The sequence below is a fragment of the Equus quagga genome, chromosome 13 (genome assembly GCF_021613505.1).
Source record: "Equus quagga isolate Etosha38 chromosome 13, UCLA_HA_Equagga_1.0, whole genome shotgun sequence".
Taxonomy (NCBI): domain Eukaryota; kingdom Metazoa; phylum Chordata; class Mammalia; order Perissodactyla; family Equidae; genus Equus; species Equus quagga.
Window position 1 is genome coordinate 24,404,153 of NC_060279.1, and position 18,889 is coordinate 24,423,041.

The following is an 18,889-nucleotide window of genomic DNA, read 5'->3' on the forward strand; positions in this document are numbered from 1 at the left end:
TCTGCGCCAATCCTCCTCTACTTCACATGTGGGTCACCACCACAGTATGACTGATGAGTGGTGTAGGTCTGCACCCAGGATCTGAACCCATGAACCTGGGCCACCAAAGTGGAGTGTGCCAAACTTAACCACTATGCCATGGGGCCAGCCCAGTGCAAAATTTTTTAACAAAGTAACAAAGGGGAAAATTAGGAATTATGACAAGTGGCAGATTAGACCTCTAGTGAAAAAGAGATAACATTTCATCCTCATTTTAGAGTTGTTGAAAGAGAACTATGCCTCTTAAGGTTAAAAAGTACACAGAATTATCTTAATCCTGACAACATTTCTAAACTCTTGTCTATTCATCTTCACATGAATAAAATAAAATGTGAATTTGTGTTTATGATGAGGTAGGAAAGTTTTAATGATGACATGAACTCAAGTAGGATTTCATTATTACTTGCAATATTCTTAAAGTATGACATAAAAATACAATATTATTCTGTGTTTCTGAGACGGGAATCCATTAGAAACTGTCTATTAGGTTGAAGGCTATTTCACTGAAGAGATTTAATAATCCAGTTCTTTAGAAAAGGAACTCTGACTAAAAGTCACAAAACAATTGTACAACGGAAGCATAATCCACTTTCGTTGCTTAAAACCCAACCCAAAGCAACACATGGCACATTCGATGTTCAAGGAAACTCCTCCGAGGATAGAACTCCTAAAATTGCCAGATCAAGTACGTTTTACAAAATCTTTTAAAATTCATTTCTGAGCTAGCAGGGAGGTGAGGAAATTCCTCAGAGACCAGAAATGATGAGAAAGCAGGGCTCCAGACAGACAAGTGAGTATGCAGGAGCTGGCATTTGCCTAAAGCCCAGCTTCAATGGACAGCAGGTACAGGCAGGAGATAAGGCCAGAACTCTGGAAGGGGATGCCATCACTGTGCAAGGCAGAAAAATGCCCCTGCCCTGCAGAGGGAGAGGATGATTAAAGGGAGTCATGCCTATCTCACCCTTGGCTGAATGGAAAGGAAAGAAACCAAAGAAAGTCTCCCCTGAGAATTCCTAACCATAAGCCTACATTCAGGCAGGTTTGGGGACTAAATTTATGACCCGTCTGGCCTGCAAATCCCCAAATCAAAAATTTAGTTCGAAGTGTCTCAGGTTGGCAGAGCCTTCAGACACTTAGTGGAAGCAAATGCAAACTGTCTCTAGAAGAATGCACTTTAAACCGAGGTCTCAAGAATTTTCCACAAGTATGTTCCAAGGAAAATGAGCTCCCAACCACAAACTGCTAAACAATCTCCATAAGTGAGAGACAGCAGAAGCAAACAACAGAATTCTGTCTGCAAAGACTGCAGACACTAGAACTACTGGATAAACAGAATACAATAAATGTGCTATAGTGTATAAAGAAATAAAAGACAGCATTGAAAATAGGGAATATTCTTATAAGGAATCAGCCTATCAAAACCGACCAAGTAGATATGCAAAAGAACCAAAAAGAACATCCAGAAATAAAAAAAAATATTATCAACAAGATTAGAAACTCAATGGATGGGTCACTTAGCAGATTAGATAGAGCTCAAAAGAAATTAATGACTCAGAATGTACATATGAGAAAAATGCCCACAAGGCAGTATAGAAATATGGAAAGGCAAACAGAGGGAAAATATGAGTGCTTAAGAGACATGTGAAAGTCCATTATATTTCTAAAAGGATTCTCAAAGGAAAGGAAAGAACAGAATGAGGGAGAATCAATATTCAAAGAGGCAACAAATGGAAATTTTACAGAACTTAAGACATACGATTCAGGAAGCAGAATGAATCCAAAGCAAGTTTAAAAAAAGAAATCCATACTCAGATCCATCGAAGTGAAACTATAGAACACTAAAGACAAAGAAGAGATCATAAAAGCAGACAGAGAGAAGGCAAATTACCTCCAAAGGATGACAATTAGCCTGACTGCAAGACTTCTCTACAGCAATGATAGAAATCAGAAGCAGGAGAATAATATCTTCAAATAATAACTACCAAACTAGGAGTCTAACACCAGTAAAACTAAGGCATCAAGAACAAAGGAGAAACAGGCACTTGGACATACCAAGACTGACTGTGTAAGACTGACTGTGTTTATAACCAAAAGATTTCACTAATCTAATTTGCAAAGAACTTCAGGAAAAAGGAAAATTAGTTTCAAAGAAAGGTCTAAGATTCAAGAAAGAATGGTGAGCACAGTAAATTTTAAACACGTGGGTAAATCTAAATAAACACTGAACGTATGTTTAATTTGAGAGATTTAAAAAACCAAGATCTAACTAAAACCAGACAAAAATAGCATTAAATCAGGAGTGTAGTGGTTGAACTCAAAGCATTCTAAGGGCTTTGTATTAACCAGAAAGTCATTAAAAACACCAATATTAGACTTTAAGTTAAATATGTAGGATAAAATTTCCAGAGTAGACAATAAGAATATAGAAAATAGAAACATCCCCAAACTAGTAGAAAGCAAAAAAATGGAACGAGAGATAGATTCTTAATCCAAAAAAAGAAAAAAGGCACAAAGGAGGGAAAAGATAACTAGAAAAATCAAGTCAAATAGAAGGTAAAAATAAGAAAGAACAAAAATACAAAGAGATCAGTGATCATGACCAACATAAAGGGGATAAACTCTCCAGACAAGATGTAAAAGCCCATCTATATGCTCCTTGTAAGACACAGACTTAAAGCGTGAGGACACAGAAATGTTGAAAATAAATAATAAAGACATACCAGGCAAACACTTAACAAAAGAAAGGTGGTAAAGCTATATAGACAAAATAACCTCTAAGGCAGAAGTGCTGTGCACTTCAGGAGAGCTGGCATCCCTTTTCCACTATATGCCAGTGGTGCCCTATAATCACTGTAACAACGAAAGACATCTCCATAATTTCTAAATGCCCCTATGGGGGCAATATTAAACCTAGCTAGAACCACTGTCCCAAAGGAACTCTTACATATGCATATTCAGGATGTGTTCTTATCCATATTGTTCATAACAACCAAAAATTGGAAATGATGTCCACTGATAAGAGAATGGATAAGTTGTGGCATATACATAAAACGGAATACTATAACAATGAAAATGAATTGCAAAAACATGTTGGACAATAAAAAAATGCAGGTAGCTGAAGAATACATACAATATGATTCCATTTAAATAAAGTTTGAAATGGAAAAAACTAAATGAAAAGTTGCTTAGAGAGACATACATATGTGATAAAACTATAATAAAGGGAAGTGAATAATGGCTAAATTTCAGAGTAGGGTTCCCTTTTCAAGACAGAAGTTCCCTCTGGTGAGAAGGGAGTGGGCTGCAGTGAAGGAAACATACACACAGGACTTCTGTTTCTTGAGCCCAGTGATGGACACACTGGTGTTTGTTTTATTATTATTATTTAAACTGCACATACTCTGTGGTGTGTAGAGTTCACAATTTTTAAAAGTTAAAAAAAACCCTTCTATATAATGTGTCAGTAACATGCAGAGGCAGCTATAAAGATTTGTGTTAAAGGCAATAATACAGTATCATCCTCTGCTTGGTGTCCCCATCTGTTGTGAAGGAGCAGAGAAATGAAAGCTGCTGACAGACCGTGCCAGCCCTGGACCACACCTTGCAGTATCTTTTTAATACTTTTTAACTCATACTCCTCTCATGTTATTTGCCAAGAGGACGAGATCACAGGCAAACAAAAGACCAATGCGTTTGTATCATCTCAAATAGTTGGACAAAACAGTATTCCAGATACATACACTTTCTAGATAACTAAACTCAAATCTCTAATTTCTCCTATCTGTACAGTAATTAAGAGTTTATAATGCATATTCTCATTCATTATAACAAATCTGACTGAATGCCTGCTATGTACCAGGCCCTGTAGGTAAGACACAATAATGCCTGCTCTTAAAGAGCTTACTACCCAGGGAGAGGCAGGCGGGGGATGGGAGACGGTAAGTAAATAATTACCACTCAGCTCAATGAGTACTGCAATAGATTTAAAGAAAAATAAGGAGGTAGTCAATTCAAGATAAGGCACAGGAGATTTCACAGAAGTTACATCTTGTGGAGTTATGAGGAATTTCCTAGGCAGATTTGGGAAGAAAGGGAATTCCAGAAAAAAGGGACCAATATAACCATAAGACAAAAGCCAGGGAACTAAAAGTCTTATCTAAAACACTGTTAGTAATTTGAAATATGTAGGGAGGGGAGGAGAATGCCTAACTAGAGAGTTGTGTTTTATCCTACAGACAAAGCCATGGAAGGGTTGCAAGCACTAAATCTGGTTTTAAAATGATTGCTCCGTCAACAAAGTGAAGAATGGACTGGAAGGTGTGGTATGGAGAGTCTGCAGGCATGGAGATAAGATAGAAAATTTCAATAATTTAGAGAAGAGATGAGAACATAAAAATAAGCCAGTCACACAGAAGAACAAAGACAAAAAGCACAAAATTTACTGTTATTTAAGAGAGAATTAAAAACAGTAATGAAAAACTGAATAGAGTAATAGAGAAAGAGAAAAGTCAGTCACTAAATTGAGACACAATGGTTAAAAAGGCAGACAGGAATCAGAATGGTGTTACAAAAGTCAAAGAGAGATTTTCAGGAAAAGGGAGGGGCAATAACTTGAAATGATATAGAAAGCGCAAGTAGAAGACAATGAATAATCAATCACTGGCTGTGGTAATTAGGAGGTCACTGGTGACCTCTGCCAGCAGCGTCAGTGAAGTGAAGGGACAGAGGACTGGCCGAAGCAACTCAAGAGTGAAGCAGTGCTAAGGAGTGCAGTTTTTTCCAGGCTGGTTGAGAGAGAGTTATGCTTTTAAATGGAAGACCTGAGTATATCTTGGGCTGCAATGAAAAGGCTGATAGGCATAGAGAAGGGATAACTGAGGGGAAAAGTCCTAAAGGCGATATGAAGAGATGGCTAGAATCAAACAAGCAGTGAAACTATACAGAACAGGGGAACAGACCTTTCTTATTGAGGCATTCAGGCACAACCTGTTCATTCCGTAAACATTGAATATCATTTCATATTGCCACATTTGTTACACTTTAAAAGTCTGATCATATAAAGTATTGCAAGGAAGCGGACAATGAGTACTGCGTAAAGTGCAAGGGGATACAAGATGCACAATGTAACTCAGTTCCTGACTGCAAAGAGTTTACAGCTTAGTGAGCAAAATACAGTAATTTGAATACAGTGTTCAAAGTGGAAATATACCCAAGTGAAAAGGGTAGGATGGTAGCACAGAGGTTCGGGGAAGAGCTGGAATTTAAGGGAGTTTCTGCTTGCTATCTTCTCTGTAAAGCAGAAGGTAAAGTTACCGGCCAAGTTTTTCAGGGAGTGGAGCAGTGGTAGGCAACATGTAGAAAGGGATGAATAGTTCAACATAGCTGCTCAGATAAGAAAACAACTTTTATTTAAGATTTACTACATACTGGGTACAGTAATAAGTGCTTCTATACATATTACGTCTTTGATTCTCAAAACAATCCTATTATTTTCATTTTATCAGTGGGAAAACCTGAGGCTTAGACGTTAAAAACTGAAAGGCTCTAACGACTACACTGAGATCAGAAACTCTTTTTTATAAGTAGCAACAGTTTACATGATTGTGCTATTTTCTCCTGCTGTACCTCTCAGACCAAGAACAGCAACTGATCCAGCATTGCAGGTTTATGGGGTTAAGGAAAGTATAGCAGAAAGATAAGGGAAATGGCGAGTTAAAAACATCGGGAAAGGAGCAATTTAAGTAGTTGATCATTGGGTCTATGGCTCAAGGAAACGAGGCAGACTTGGAAAAAAATGAAGGAATCGAAGAGTCTGAGAACATTTAGCAGTAGTAAGAAAATTAGTAAAATATCAAGTTGAGATAAGAGTAGGATTTTAAAAATTTCATTGACAAGAGTTTAAGATGATGACAAGGACCAGACTGGGCCACGGCACTGAGTCCCTTAAGAGCAACAGGAGTCATTAAACTGGCTGAGGTCACATTCTGTCTCCAGTGTCAAGGTTATTTTCGCTACTCTACAGCTGCCTATACCTCACAAGCCTTTACCTGGAACTTCTGGTCTATTTTTTACAATTACATAATTCCTTGCATTAATAGATGAGCATGTATATCAATTTAGCCTTTCCTTAATGATTTTAAGTTATTATCATTACCATCAATATTGAGGAATATGAGTGCCTTTCTAGTGGGGGATTCTTCCAGCTCTTCCTTTGAGGCAGCTTTCAATTTTCACTGCCGTCAGTATAACCTGTTACTAATTTCTAATTTCCTATAACATGTAACAAAGTATTTTCAAGAAAAATTGGGTAACAAACCCAGAAAGCATAATTTTACACCTAATACTATATAATCTGAGGGTGGTTTTATTTCTTTTCTACGGATTAAAAATTAGGTAGGGATTGTGGCAGAGCTTTTATACTTGTGTGGATGAGATAACCCAAAAATTACTTAAGCCACTGGCTAATCAGAGTTCTCGATAATACTGTTTTTCCAAAAACCTCTAATTAACATTGAAATTTACTGTCTCCTAAACCATTATATAAAAACATTTTTCTTAATATGAAATATTATTCACTCTTGAGTGGATTTGTAGAACAATTACAAGCACTCTAATGATCATCATTACCTCTTTCTTCGCTTCTTTTTTGGGATCATAATCACTATCGTTTCCATCCATTGGATGTGTTTCTTCCACATCATCATCACTGAGAACAAACAAAGATAGTACACTTAATTCTCTTTTTATTCTAGTCTGGTGCTCTCATCAAACTGTAATATACCTTGCTAATAATTTTACTGAATATTCCCCAACAGAACAGGAGGCGTCCTTGGGAAGGTGAGCTTTTATAATTTAGATTTCTGTAGTGTTTAGAAACATTTATCATTTGGGGCATATAGAATCATCTTAGCAAACATTTCTAGCTGTAAAATAGAGACCCAGTAGGAAAGATATTTAGAAAGAAATATTTGGGAAAGAGAACAGATATATTAACTCGATATAATACTTACTATTTCAGTTCTCCAGTTGGAGGATCAAGGCAGACAAAAACCAGGAAGAAAAATGATTTTATACTACCAGGAATATACATCTACAATAATGCGGACTTCAGTTACTCAGGTAATTGTGGAAAGAGCATCTTCTAGAGAATGTATTTCTCAATATATTGCAAATGTATGTATTGAATATACCAATATTAAAAGGAAGCATTGATTGCAATGTTTGCTGGCTATGATTAACAGTTAAAGAGTTGAGGAGGTCTTACTATTAAGATTTCTGATCACTCAGCTCTTCCTGTCAGAGCAGAAACATGTATGTAAGGATAAGATGTATTTACAATGTGTTGCGATAATTTCTCCACCTTAGGGAATGCAAGCCACCCAATAACAGTGCCCCTAACAATGTAATCATAAAAGGCAGCCAACCCACCTGTCACCCTGATTATGCCTATTGGCTAGTTTACGAGCCTGGCGGTCCATCAAGCTTGTCCTAGATCGAGTTTTTTTCCAGGAATAGTAATATTTTACAAGGCTAGCAATTGTCTTATCTGGAAGCTTGAAAAAAAAGAATCATGTTAATATCAGTAAGTTTAACTCATAAACTCTGATTAACAGAATGAACAATATTTCTGATATTATTCTTTGATACTTAGCAAAAGCATAGATGACAAATATTTTCACAGGTACCTTTATGAATTATGGAGCTAAAAAACTGTTGGTAGCCCACCACACCTATGTCACTGACATTTCTGAATGAACATTCCTATTTGCTCTGAGGGGGCAGGGGATAGAAAAATGTTACAAACTCACATGGTGAGAATGGCCCCAGGAGTCCCCAGCACAGTCAATGTTACTATCCAATATCTGTTTTCATTAGAGTTATTCTTTTTTTCCCTCTATAAATTGAAATTTTTTTATTGATACATAATTCACATACCATAAAATTCACCAGTTTAAAGCATACAATTCAGAAGTTTTTAGTATATTCACTAAGTTGTACAACCATCAGTATTTAATTCCAGATATTTTCATAACCTCAGAAAGAAACTCTATCCCATTAGCAGTCATTCCCTATTCCCCCCTTAACTCAGCCCCTGGCAACTAATCTACTTTCTGTCTCTATGGATTTGCCTATTCTGGATATTTCATATAAATGGAATCATACAATATGTGACCTTTTATGTCTAGCTTCTTTCACTTAGCACAATGTTTTCAAGAAAAGCTATTCAATTCTTAAAAATGAATTTGTGGAATCATTTTATTTTAAATCCAGGTTTTAAAATCATAAATAATGCAAACAGTCTTTAGCTACCAAATAGTTTCTGGGTATTAAAATGACTAATGACCACGCACCGACTTGTCATCCTGCCAAACAAGGATGCACACTCCCAATCAAAAATGTTCCCTTCAATTATGGAAGACACTTAGATATATTTGCAAAAATTATCTAATTTTCATCCATTCAGGTTAGAAGAGTTTAATGCAGCAACTTCTCAGGTTTATATTATTTCAACACAACATTAAAAATTTCAGAACTAGAAATAAAGAGCAGTTTTTCCCCTTAAAAAAAAAAGCAACAGCACCTGAAGAACAATGAATTAATACAGAATTGTCAAAAATTGGTTTTCACATCCAAAGGAATATGAATTAGAAAATAGAATCCTAATGTTAAAAAATGAAACATTTAAAAATAAAATTGAAATTATGATTTTTTTTCCTGGAACAACAAACATATTTAGTAACTCTATTACACATATATGTAAGTGATAATAAAAATTAATGCATTACAGTAAAATAGGACAACTGTCATGCAACAGAATAGTTGTCGAAAATAGGACTGTATGCAAATATACCTATTTCAAACTATTTTTAAAAATTAAAATTAGACTGGAAAACTTTTTTTGTATTTAATAATTAGGAAGTATTTAATAAGAGCATATGATATCATTCAGATATGAATCAGAGTAAGATCAAAATTACCGTACCATTTGCTGAATCCTGTGAAAGCTCTTCCCATGAAAACTAAAGGCTTGTTCAAATAGGACTTTATCTTCCACTGTCCACTCATCCGGAAAGGGAGTGAAATTAGGGAGATCAGCAAGGGACTTCTCAATGTTATGTTTATGCCAGAACAACATGCCAAGTGCCTTTGAAGAGAAATCATTCCCCTTTGGTTTTAATGGATTTATGTTCCATCACACTTAAGAGAGTTAAACACAAATGTGGTTAAAATCTGAAGCCCATGACTTTCAACTGAAGATACACTCACAGTTTGGGGCTTTTAACCAGGGTGCCCAGGTAGCAGAGCTCACTTATCTATTTCTTTTAAATCAGGGCCTCAGAACAGTGAATGTTCTTACATACCATATTTGCTGCAGAATCTAGGAAAAACAGTGAGCTGAGGAGAGTGACTATAATTACTAACGCAGGTTTGTAGGCTCATATCAAGACTTTCACCCACATTTACTCATTTGTCAATGTGTTGAGAAAAATATGCTAAAATGAAAAATATCCAGTAAATCAATACTTAAAGGAAACTACCAAGTATAACACAACACTAGAAGTGCTCAGTCGAGACTTAGTAGAGAAATTTTTAAGTTTTATTTAACCTTTTAGAAGTATACCATGTGCTAAATGCTCCCAAGAAATAAGAGAACCTCAAGCGAAACTTTAACAATATTTCACCACATATATTTTTTAAAGTTCTTTATTATCATGATGTACACAAGCAATTATTATAAGGCATATTAATAATTTCAATGACTTTATTACCAAAGCACAAGAAAGCCTGAAACGGACAATTTCCAACAACGCCACGACTTTCCCTTCTATTATAAATAAGCAGTAGGTCTTTATCTTTACTATAAGGTACTGAGTATCATTTAGGGAATAAAGTTTTATTTTTTATTTTTCACTTATGAAGAAGATTGGCCCTGAACTAACACCTGTTGCCAATCTTCCTCGTTTTGCTCGAGGAAGACTGTCCCTGAGCTAACAGCTATGCCAATCTTCCTCTATTTTTTGTATGTAGGATGCTGCCACAGCATGGCTTGATGAGTGGTGTGTAGTTCTGCACCCAAGACATGAAACTGCGAACCCCAGGCCACAGAAGCAGAGCACATGAACTTAACCACTATGCCACCAGGACAGCACCAAGTTTTATTTTTTAAGAAGAGATATACCAACTTTTTAAATGACGAGTTTTAAACTTATTTTTTGTACTTCAGTAATACTTCTTTAAAATGAACATGAAAATGAATGTACACGCAGTCACATTTTAAAAGATTAAGTTTCTCAAACAAATATTAAGTAGAAAGTCAAGGCTTGAAAACAAAATACATAAAGCCTTCAAAATCCACAAAAAAGTTAACTACATTTAAACATCTCAATTTCACAGAAATTATTTTTTATCCAAACAGGTCACTGACTATAAAGTTAGCTCTTAATCCAGGTTACAGATAATTCACTTATTTTACTAATACTTCTGATAAAGGTTGATCTAACACACTGAAATGAGATTTAAGAATCCGTATTTCATTTTCATTTTATGAACCATATGCCATATATATATATATATATATATATATATATATCTCCTTTTAAAGTTATCTAATTGAAAAAAAGTCCTTTGTGAATTATTTCATTCAAAATTTAGAAGTCTTAAAGATTTCTTTAGATAAAAAGTTTAACTGTTATATCTTTTAAATTAAAAAGTCAGAGAGAATTACTTGTATTCAAAAAATTTTTCCCTTTTTGGTAAGGATTTGCCAGAGTAATCCTAAAGGTTTTCAGATACTTTTAGAACTCAAAGCAGAATAAGAAACAGAGGTATTGAGAGAAAAATGTTCATGCCCTCGAGATGAACGATGTTTAGAAAAGCAAAATCCCTCATGTTGAAAGGTCAGACTTTGCTAGGACTTTCATGGTATCTGTAAAGTTGGGTGAACTTAGGCACCTGCTTAGGACAGAAACTACCATGAGATGGTCTTTGTATTTGGTAAATACTGAGGCAAGCCGTATTATTAAAATGTTTCTCTACATACCTGTTCCACATTGTAGCCATGTTTCTCCTTTGCAATTGCAATATATTCATCCACTGTAATGAAACAATGTTATATAATTAATTATTCTCATTTGCTTCATTTGGCCAGGTCTACCAATTTTTTTAAACAAAGCAAAATAAAAAAAACTTATAGCCCAGGGGTAAAAACATAGCCAAAGTCATTTTCCATGAAATGTTACAAAAAAGACTTTTACTTCTATGAACAGGATCAGAAGGTCACTTGGTTGAAAATTTTGTTTGATATGACTTATCTCTATGACTATATACCATATGCTTATTAAATGCAATGACATTACTATAATTATTTTTGTGTACAAAAAAAAACTAATCTGTGGGCAGCCAAAAGAGCCTAATTACAGCGTAAAATACTAGATAATTTCTTGACTTTTCTGTTGCAGTCTTTATTTGAAGAGACTTAGCTGTTTAAGATTCCATCTCATATTTAGAATTAGCCCAAAGCCTTTATCATCCTTTGCCCTCCTTTCTGATTGCTGTAATAAAGGATGGTTTATCTAGTTTTGTCAGCTATACAGAATAACACCACATCTAAGTAAGCTACAGTATCCCTAAAATTTTCTTCAGCTCTTCCTACTAGCTATACAAAAGATGTCTGAATATTCTATTTGAATATTCCATTTTCATTCATCCTCTATATGCAATCAAGCCAATGGGATTACTAGATAAGCATAGCTTCAATGATGATATACTGGCTATTTTAAGGCCTCAGTGCTGAGAAGTCTACCACTTCACATTTAGCAGGACTCAGTTTTATGTGACGTCCATATAGTCACTCCCTCTTAATCTTTTATACCATATATATATATATATATACACACACACACACATATAAATTAATTCTTTAAGCACATTTTTGAGAAACAGTGGTTAAGAATTCTGATCTTAGAACAGCTAGTCTGCCTAGGCTTGATTCTCAGCCTTGTCACTAGTTTTTTGGCTTTGGGTAATTTACTTGACCTGTTTGTACCTTAGCTTGTTCACTCTATTGGTGACAAAAACAGTACTTTCCTCCTAGGATTAAATAAGCTAATATATGTGAAGTGCTTAGAATAGAATCTGCACGTTTTAAGTACTATATGAGAGTTTGCTATTATTATTAGTCAGTACAGTACAGTTTAATATATAAACGTGCTGTTATAACAATACAGTCATGCGCGCATAACGACGCTGCGGTCAACAATAGACTGCACTATATGACGGTGGCCTCATAAGGTTAGTGCCACACAGCCTAGGTGTGCAGCAGGCTGTACCATATGTTTGCGTAAGTGCACTCTATGATGTCCACACAGCGAAATCGCCTGACACACTTCTCAGAATGCATCCCCGTCGTTAAGTGATGCATGACTGTAATGCTGTAAGAACAAGAACTATTTTTTATGGATGTTATTATATCTCCCTAAGACTGTAAGCTTTTGATGCAGAAAATCCAAGTATTACATTTTGTTCAGAACCTACAGCATTTAAACATGATAGGTCTAAATATATGCTGATTAACAAAACTGTCTTATAGTCCTATAAATAGAAGGCTAAACAATACCAATTGACCTGTGGTTCTCAACCCTGGCTGTGCAGTAGAATCAGTGGGGGATTTTTTAAGGAGTAAGTCTAGACTCCACCCTTGAAGATTCTGATTTTATTGGTTTGAGACAGAGACCAGACATCAGTAGTGTTTTTTAAAAGTTCCCCCAAGTGATTGCAATGCACAGCCAGGGTTGAAAACCACTGCCCTAGACCTTCGGTTGGATATTCCACATGGACACCACGCTACCAGGATACGTTGGCTTTCTGAATTTGTTTTCCACTTTGGTAAGAAATGCACCATTGTATAAAACAGCAAAAGCCAATGACACTCTGATGCTCAGTTTGTGAATGAAAATCTTTGCCTGTAATGAAGACTGAACCAGAGAAACCTGATAGTCTCTTTCAGGTTTCTCAGTATACAGTGCCAGGCCAAATGTACAATTTGTGTTTTCTGTTAAGAATGCCTCAAGGGCATATAATTCCTAGATTACCAGCTAGACCTATTGTTGGCATTCTAAAACTCCTAAATAGGAAGAATTATCAGGTATGCAGAATAATATTCAATTGTCAATTTCTAGTTTTCTTATTGCATCAATATGTATGATTAGACTTAACACTATGCACGTGATTATAGGACATCATTAATTTTCCTGGGACTAAATAAACAATCATGGGACATTTTTAAGATTTAGCAAATATCTGAAAAAGACAAGCTTATTTTACAGCTGCTAGAATAGCTGTTCAGTGATTTCCGTTTGTTTGTTTTAATAAATTCAATGATAACTGAATGGAGGGGCGGGGATCTCAGTTTTGTTACCTGCACGTTTCCTACATCTGATGTGCCGCAAAGGATCAGGTCCGCTACATCACATTGAAGTCTAAAGCCACACCATGATTCAAGAAGTGCATGGTCAATGATCCAGAAGGTCTCCGTCCAGAAATGGAGAGCACAAGATGACCTGATTGATGGCTGCTGAAGTCAGTTCCTTCCCCTTTCCTCTTTAAAATGGTAATGATAGTGGGCTCTCTGAAGTTTGAAGGCATGTCTTTACAGCTCCATATACTGAGGAAAAGCCTGTGCAGATGTCTACATAGTAACTCCCTCCCCTGCTTGAGGATTTAAGCAGCAATGCCATCAGATCCTAGGTTTTTTCAGTCTTCCTGGGCCTGACACAAATTGGAATGATCAACCCCCTATCTTTCAAAAGGAAAAACATTCTAATATAACAACCTCCATCAAAAAACAAAACAAAACAAAGACAAACTATTTTCTTATGAGAATCTAAGAGATTCAAAAACAAATACAAAGTTGCATTTTGAATTGGTTAATAGATCCCTACTGACACAAATATTCAATTTCAGAAAACTTACATTTGGCATCTGGGATACTGTGATATGGAGACCATACAAGCATTCCTCCATTGTCTTTATCTGTGTACTTTGTAGCACCTGAGGGAAAAATTAATTACTTTGAATATGATGGGTTTTATTTACATTTAAAATAAGTGTAAACAAAATAAGCTTTATTTCTATTTTAGTACAGAAGAGGACAAGGAAACAAAGTACAGGAAAACAAAGAGAAGGAAAACAGACTTACATTAAATATAGTAAATATCCCATTTATGGAAATGAAGGAAATTTCACAAACACTGAAGTTCACCCCCTTTAAAAAGACTTTCTTAAGTACATTATATATCCCTACTTCTTGACAGGTAATAAATCTGATTTAACCTTCTAAATCAGTTAGGAGTCATTAAAAACTCTTGACTTTTAAAACCAGAGAGCACACCTCAGGTGGTAGGTTAACAGTGTTTTGCCCCGTATCTAAACAGGCTAAGATCACTGTAATTTTTAAACACTTGTATCTGCTTTTTATGATTTTTACTTAATCTTATTCCTTGCTAGAAGTCTGTCAGCTATTCCTTTTTAGACTTAATTCTATTTATTAACTTTCACATTTATAAAAGTATGTGCTCTGTGTAAGAGGAAAACAAAGTCAACAAGTGTAAAAGTTAATAATGCCATTTCTTCTTAATGTAATCAGTCTACTTCTAATCTAGAAGCATACTATTGCTTCTATTCTAATTTACTTATAATCTGTTATAAACTAAAAAGTCAGAGAAATCAAGCTCTATTGAAACTGCATGTAAAGAATAGACAGAATGAATGACAGCCTGACGCAGCTATCCCAGAGCCAAGTAGATGCCCATGGGTTAAGTCTTTTAATTACTCCATGGTCTTTTTCTGGCTTCTTTCTAATTCTCAGGTGCATTCATGTTAATTAAACTATCAACAAATAAACCATTGTTGCCACCTATTTTAAGAAGCTTGTCTATGAATATGTCATAATTGACTTTTATGAGGTATTGATAGCTACCACCAACCAATGGCCAGAATTCCAAAACTATTCACATAAAACATTAACAGAATTCTGAGGTTAAACTGTCATCATTTATAAAGTTACAAAATATTTGGAATAAAGAACATTCATTTCCAGGAGTAAAGGAGCTACTACTATAAATCTCAATCTAGAAAAGTTATCTATCAAGCAATAATATATCATTCAGTAGCTTTTTTATTTTTGGCTAATCATCATAGATCACAACTGTATATTCCATCAACAAATTTTATTTAGAGAATGATACAGTGTTAGTGAAAATGAATCTAAAATTATTTTAAAAATTCTATGTGGTTGCTATAGGGAAAAACTAAGAAAGGAGAAAAGAGAAACAAGTGAAGCTATCAAAGTTTCAGAAAAATCATAATTATAGAATAAATCTAAAAGCAAAACCTATTACACTTTCTTATTAGTATCTTTAATAAAAGAGAACAAAAACAGGAGCTGAGAATTTAAGAAAGTGCAAATCAGAAGTACACTATTTAATATTTATACTCAATGACAAGAAATTTTAAGCTGTCTTTTAAAAACTTTAATATTAAGATATATATCTAATTTTTAACCACATAAAACAAAAACACAAAAGCAAAATAGCCAAACCACTCAATGGAAATAAAACAGACATCCTAAGTTGGTCAGAAGCCTTATTAATAAATCTATTGCTATGTCTAGTGAGTACCCTAAATTAAAACCCTTTAACATGGGACTCATTCTTTTTCTCAATGGATTGTGGCAGTAAGATAATTTAAATCCTACTTAACAGAACATGGAATGCAACAAAGAAAGGTTTCCATCAAGTCTCACATCTTAATAGCATACTTAATATTTAAACATATTTCTTTGCATCTGAGTCTTTATTACAGAAAGTCTGAATTAAAATATCTTCATTAAAAGCTCTTCTTAAACAGATACAAACTATTTTTTAGTATTTTTCCCCATGAAGAATAACAGTTAAGTTTCAAAAAAAGTCTTAGCACTGTAATTAAGGTCCTGATGTGACAGAAACTGGCATCCAAGCTGTGAGGACTAAGAGCTCTTCTAATACGGGAGTATGGGCTGTGCGTGTAGAGGAATCGCATCTGGTAGCAGAGAATGCCTAATTAGGCATTTGACAACGTTCTTTCCCTAACCCTTGAACTGGACTCCACCATTTTCGATCATGTATGTGTCCATGAGGCCCAAGAGATGACTGATGTTCCCAGGAAATGCGAGATTTTAGTATAACAGTTAAGAGAGTAACCATTACAGAGCCAGACTCCAAGTATGAATCCCAGTCCTGCCACGTCCTAGCTCTGTGACCTTGCGCAAATTTACTTCATCTGTCTGTGCCTCAGTTTAACTCATCTTCAAAAATAGGGATGATGAGAAAACCTACTTCACAGAGTTGTTCAAAAACTAAATGAATTAATATATGGAAAGTACCTGACATACGGTAAGCACTATGTAAGACATTATCATTACTAGTATATGCTTATCAAAGAGTTCTTTCTTAAGTTTCCTTCTTTCTCTACTCTGGAAATGCCTCTTCTCACCCTAACAATGAAATAAAAATATAAATGAATAAAACCTCACGGGGCTCTAACTCAAATGGCTGATGTCCTCTCTCACCAACCCCTTGAATATGAGACTGAATAGCTGAAATGACCTTTTCGTGTTTCTATTTTCTCAGACCTGATTACTCTCCTATAAAATAACAGGAAAAAGTAACTGGTATTACTGAAAACAATTTACCCCTCAGGATGCTTTGAATCCAAAAAAGTTTTACCCTTTCCATTAAAAAAGTAGAAATGAACTAAACTATTTAAAGGACATAAACCCAATGTGGTTTTTCTTTTGCTTCTATCTAATATTTAAAATTATACCTTAAAACTGTTTGATATTCAGAAATAATTCTTACTGAGAATCAAACTTGACTTACCAACAAAATAATAAAGGTTTAGAAATATCCTATCTTCTGAATGGATTAAAAAACCAACCAACCAACCAAAACCTAGATAGCAAGCTACCACAATTTTAGAAGACTACAGTAGCATGACGGTTCTAAAAATAAAATTGTAACAGTTTTTTAAAGTATTAAATGAAACACTTAAAAGTTTAATCCCTTTGAAATCTTAGATCTCTTAACTGGAGTTGGTAAAGGACATTTATGATACCAATTGGGGAAAACCAACAACTAAACCACAAAAGTATAATTTCGATAAGCTAGGATTTCTACAATAGCAATAGCTGTAGAAATTTCAAAATAAGTACAAAATAAGTACAAAAATAAAAACCTATTACTTTTTAGATTTCCTTTAAGACATTTAAAATAAGGACTTTGATGGAAATCATGGAACAAATATTCTAAATAAGGAACTTAAATACAGAGAATCTTAAGACGCTCCAAATATTTTTTTAGAATTCTACTATTTATAAACTGGGCTCTGAATTACATACTTAATTCACCAACTTCAAACTCGGGTAAACAAAGACTTTCCAAGGGGTACATAAGCATGAATAAGTTCTATGGGAATCAATTTTCAGACCTTCAGTTTCCCCATATTCTCTTTCCCAAGATGATCTGCCTGAGAACTCACCTGCAGTCTAAGCTCTGTGCTCTCTCTACTTCTGACCTCCTTCTTCACAGATGACCTTCTCTCGCTTTAAAAAAAAAGGCAGGTCTCTCACCCACCCCAAATCTTACAAGAGTACGTTGCCTAAAATTTTAAAACCTCTATAGTGCCAAACAAAGGGTATCAGCAAAACCCTCCTTTCCTCAAGGCACCATGACTATTATCATTTTAATCAATTATGCATTAATTGTAATAACTCAAGCCAGAAAAGATTTAAACACTTAGAACACTTGTGTTTATAAGAATACATATTATAGTAGTAGAGAAATTGGAGAGATGATCAATAAAGCACTTCTAGGCACAAAAATATATTATAGAATTCTGTGGGGAAAATGCATGCATGGAAATGATTTCAAAGACAAAAAGGAACAATGTAAACTTTCAGACTGTTAGGAGTCTGTTCACATATTTCATAAAATAAATACTATCACAATATTATAGTATTTATATTTAAATGGATGCATTTAAAATGAGGATATAATAGCTTTATTTCAAAGTGTCAATATTTCAAATACACTGGAGATTACATTTTTCAACTATTTAAACCCAGTGACAAATAGCAGATTTCAACTTAAAAATACGTGAAAGAATCTTTTTCAAAATTCTTTTATGGGAATGCAAGCAAAATATTTTGAAGACCACTGCTTTATATACATTAATTTTCACTTAATCTTGTGATAAAGTTAACATTATCTCCCATTTACAAATGAGAAAACTAAGGCCTGGATACGTCAGGTCACTATGCCTTATTAGCTAAAAGGCACATGATAAACGGTGAGATACTCAATCGCCACACAAAACTGTTCCTCCTGATGTAAGCATGGTCAATAGGCACTAAATAAAAGTTGGGAAGACCTTGTAAAGAATCAAGAGGAAAAGAGGCATCTAAAGGAATAATCAGAAATCCAGTTAGCATATTTTTATAAAGCCATTCTTAGCAACGATCCATTAATTAGCACAAACTGTTCCTAATCTCCTAACTTCAGTAATTCCAACTTAAATCTCAATTCTACTCACATTTTCTAAAATACTCATTTCGATAATTCATTCTTTATGTCCTTAATTTCTATCACTATCATCTCCAATAAAAATATCCTCCACAAAAAAATCCTCTCTCAATTTTCCTAAACTCGGATCATAATAATCTTGGCACCTAAAAATTTTTCTTCCAAATGACTTGGATGGCTATGGGTGAACAATCTCCATGAAGACAGATTGAAGATGGATAGATAGGTTTATG

The 18,889-nt window shown here is 34.7% G+C and overlaps 1 protein-coding gene across 3 annotated transcripts in view; it reads right to left on the reverse strand.

The window, feature by feature from the left end:
• Positions 1–18,889, reverse strand: part of RCOR3 (REST corepressor 3) — a 45,415-nt gene that overhangs the window by 22,663 nt on the left and 3,863 nt on the right. For all 3 annotated transcript variants that reach the window (XM_046683982.1, XM_046683980.1, XM_046683981.1), the window contains exons 3-7: positions 14,011–14,088; positions 11,081–11,133; positions 9,023–9,184; positions 7,468–7,592; positions 6,667–6,745 (exon numbers count right to left, since the gene is read on the reverse strand). In XM_046683982.1, coding sequence (XP_046539938.1) covers positions 6,667–6,745; positions 7,468–7,592; positions 9,023–9,184; positions 11,081–11,133; positions 14,011–14,088 — 497 coding nt within the window. The remainder of the gene's footprint in view (positions 1–6,666; positions 6,746–7,467; positions 7,593–9,022; positions 9,185–11,080; positions 11,134–14,010; positions 14,089–18,889) is intronic.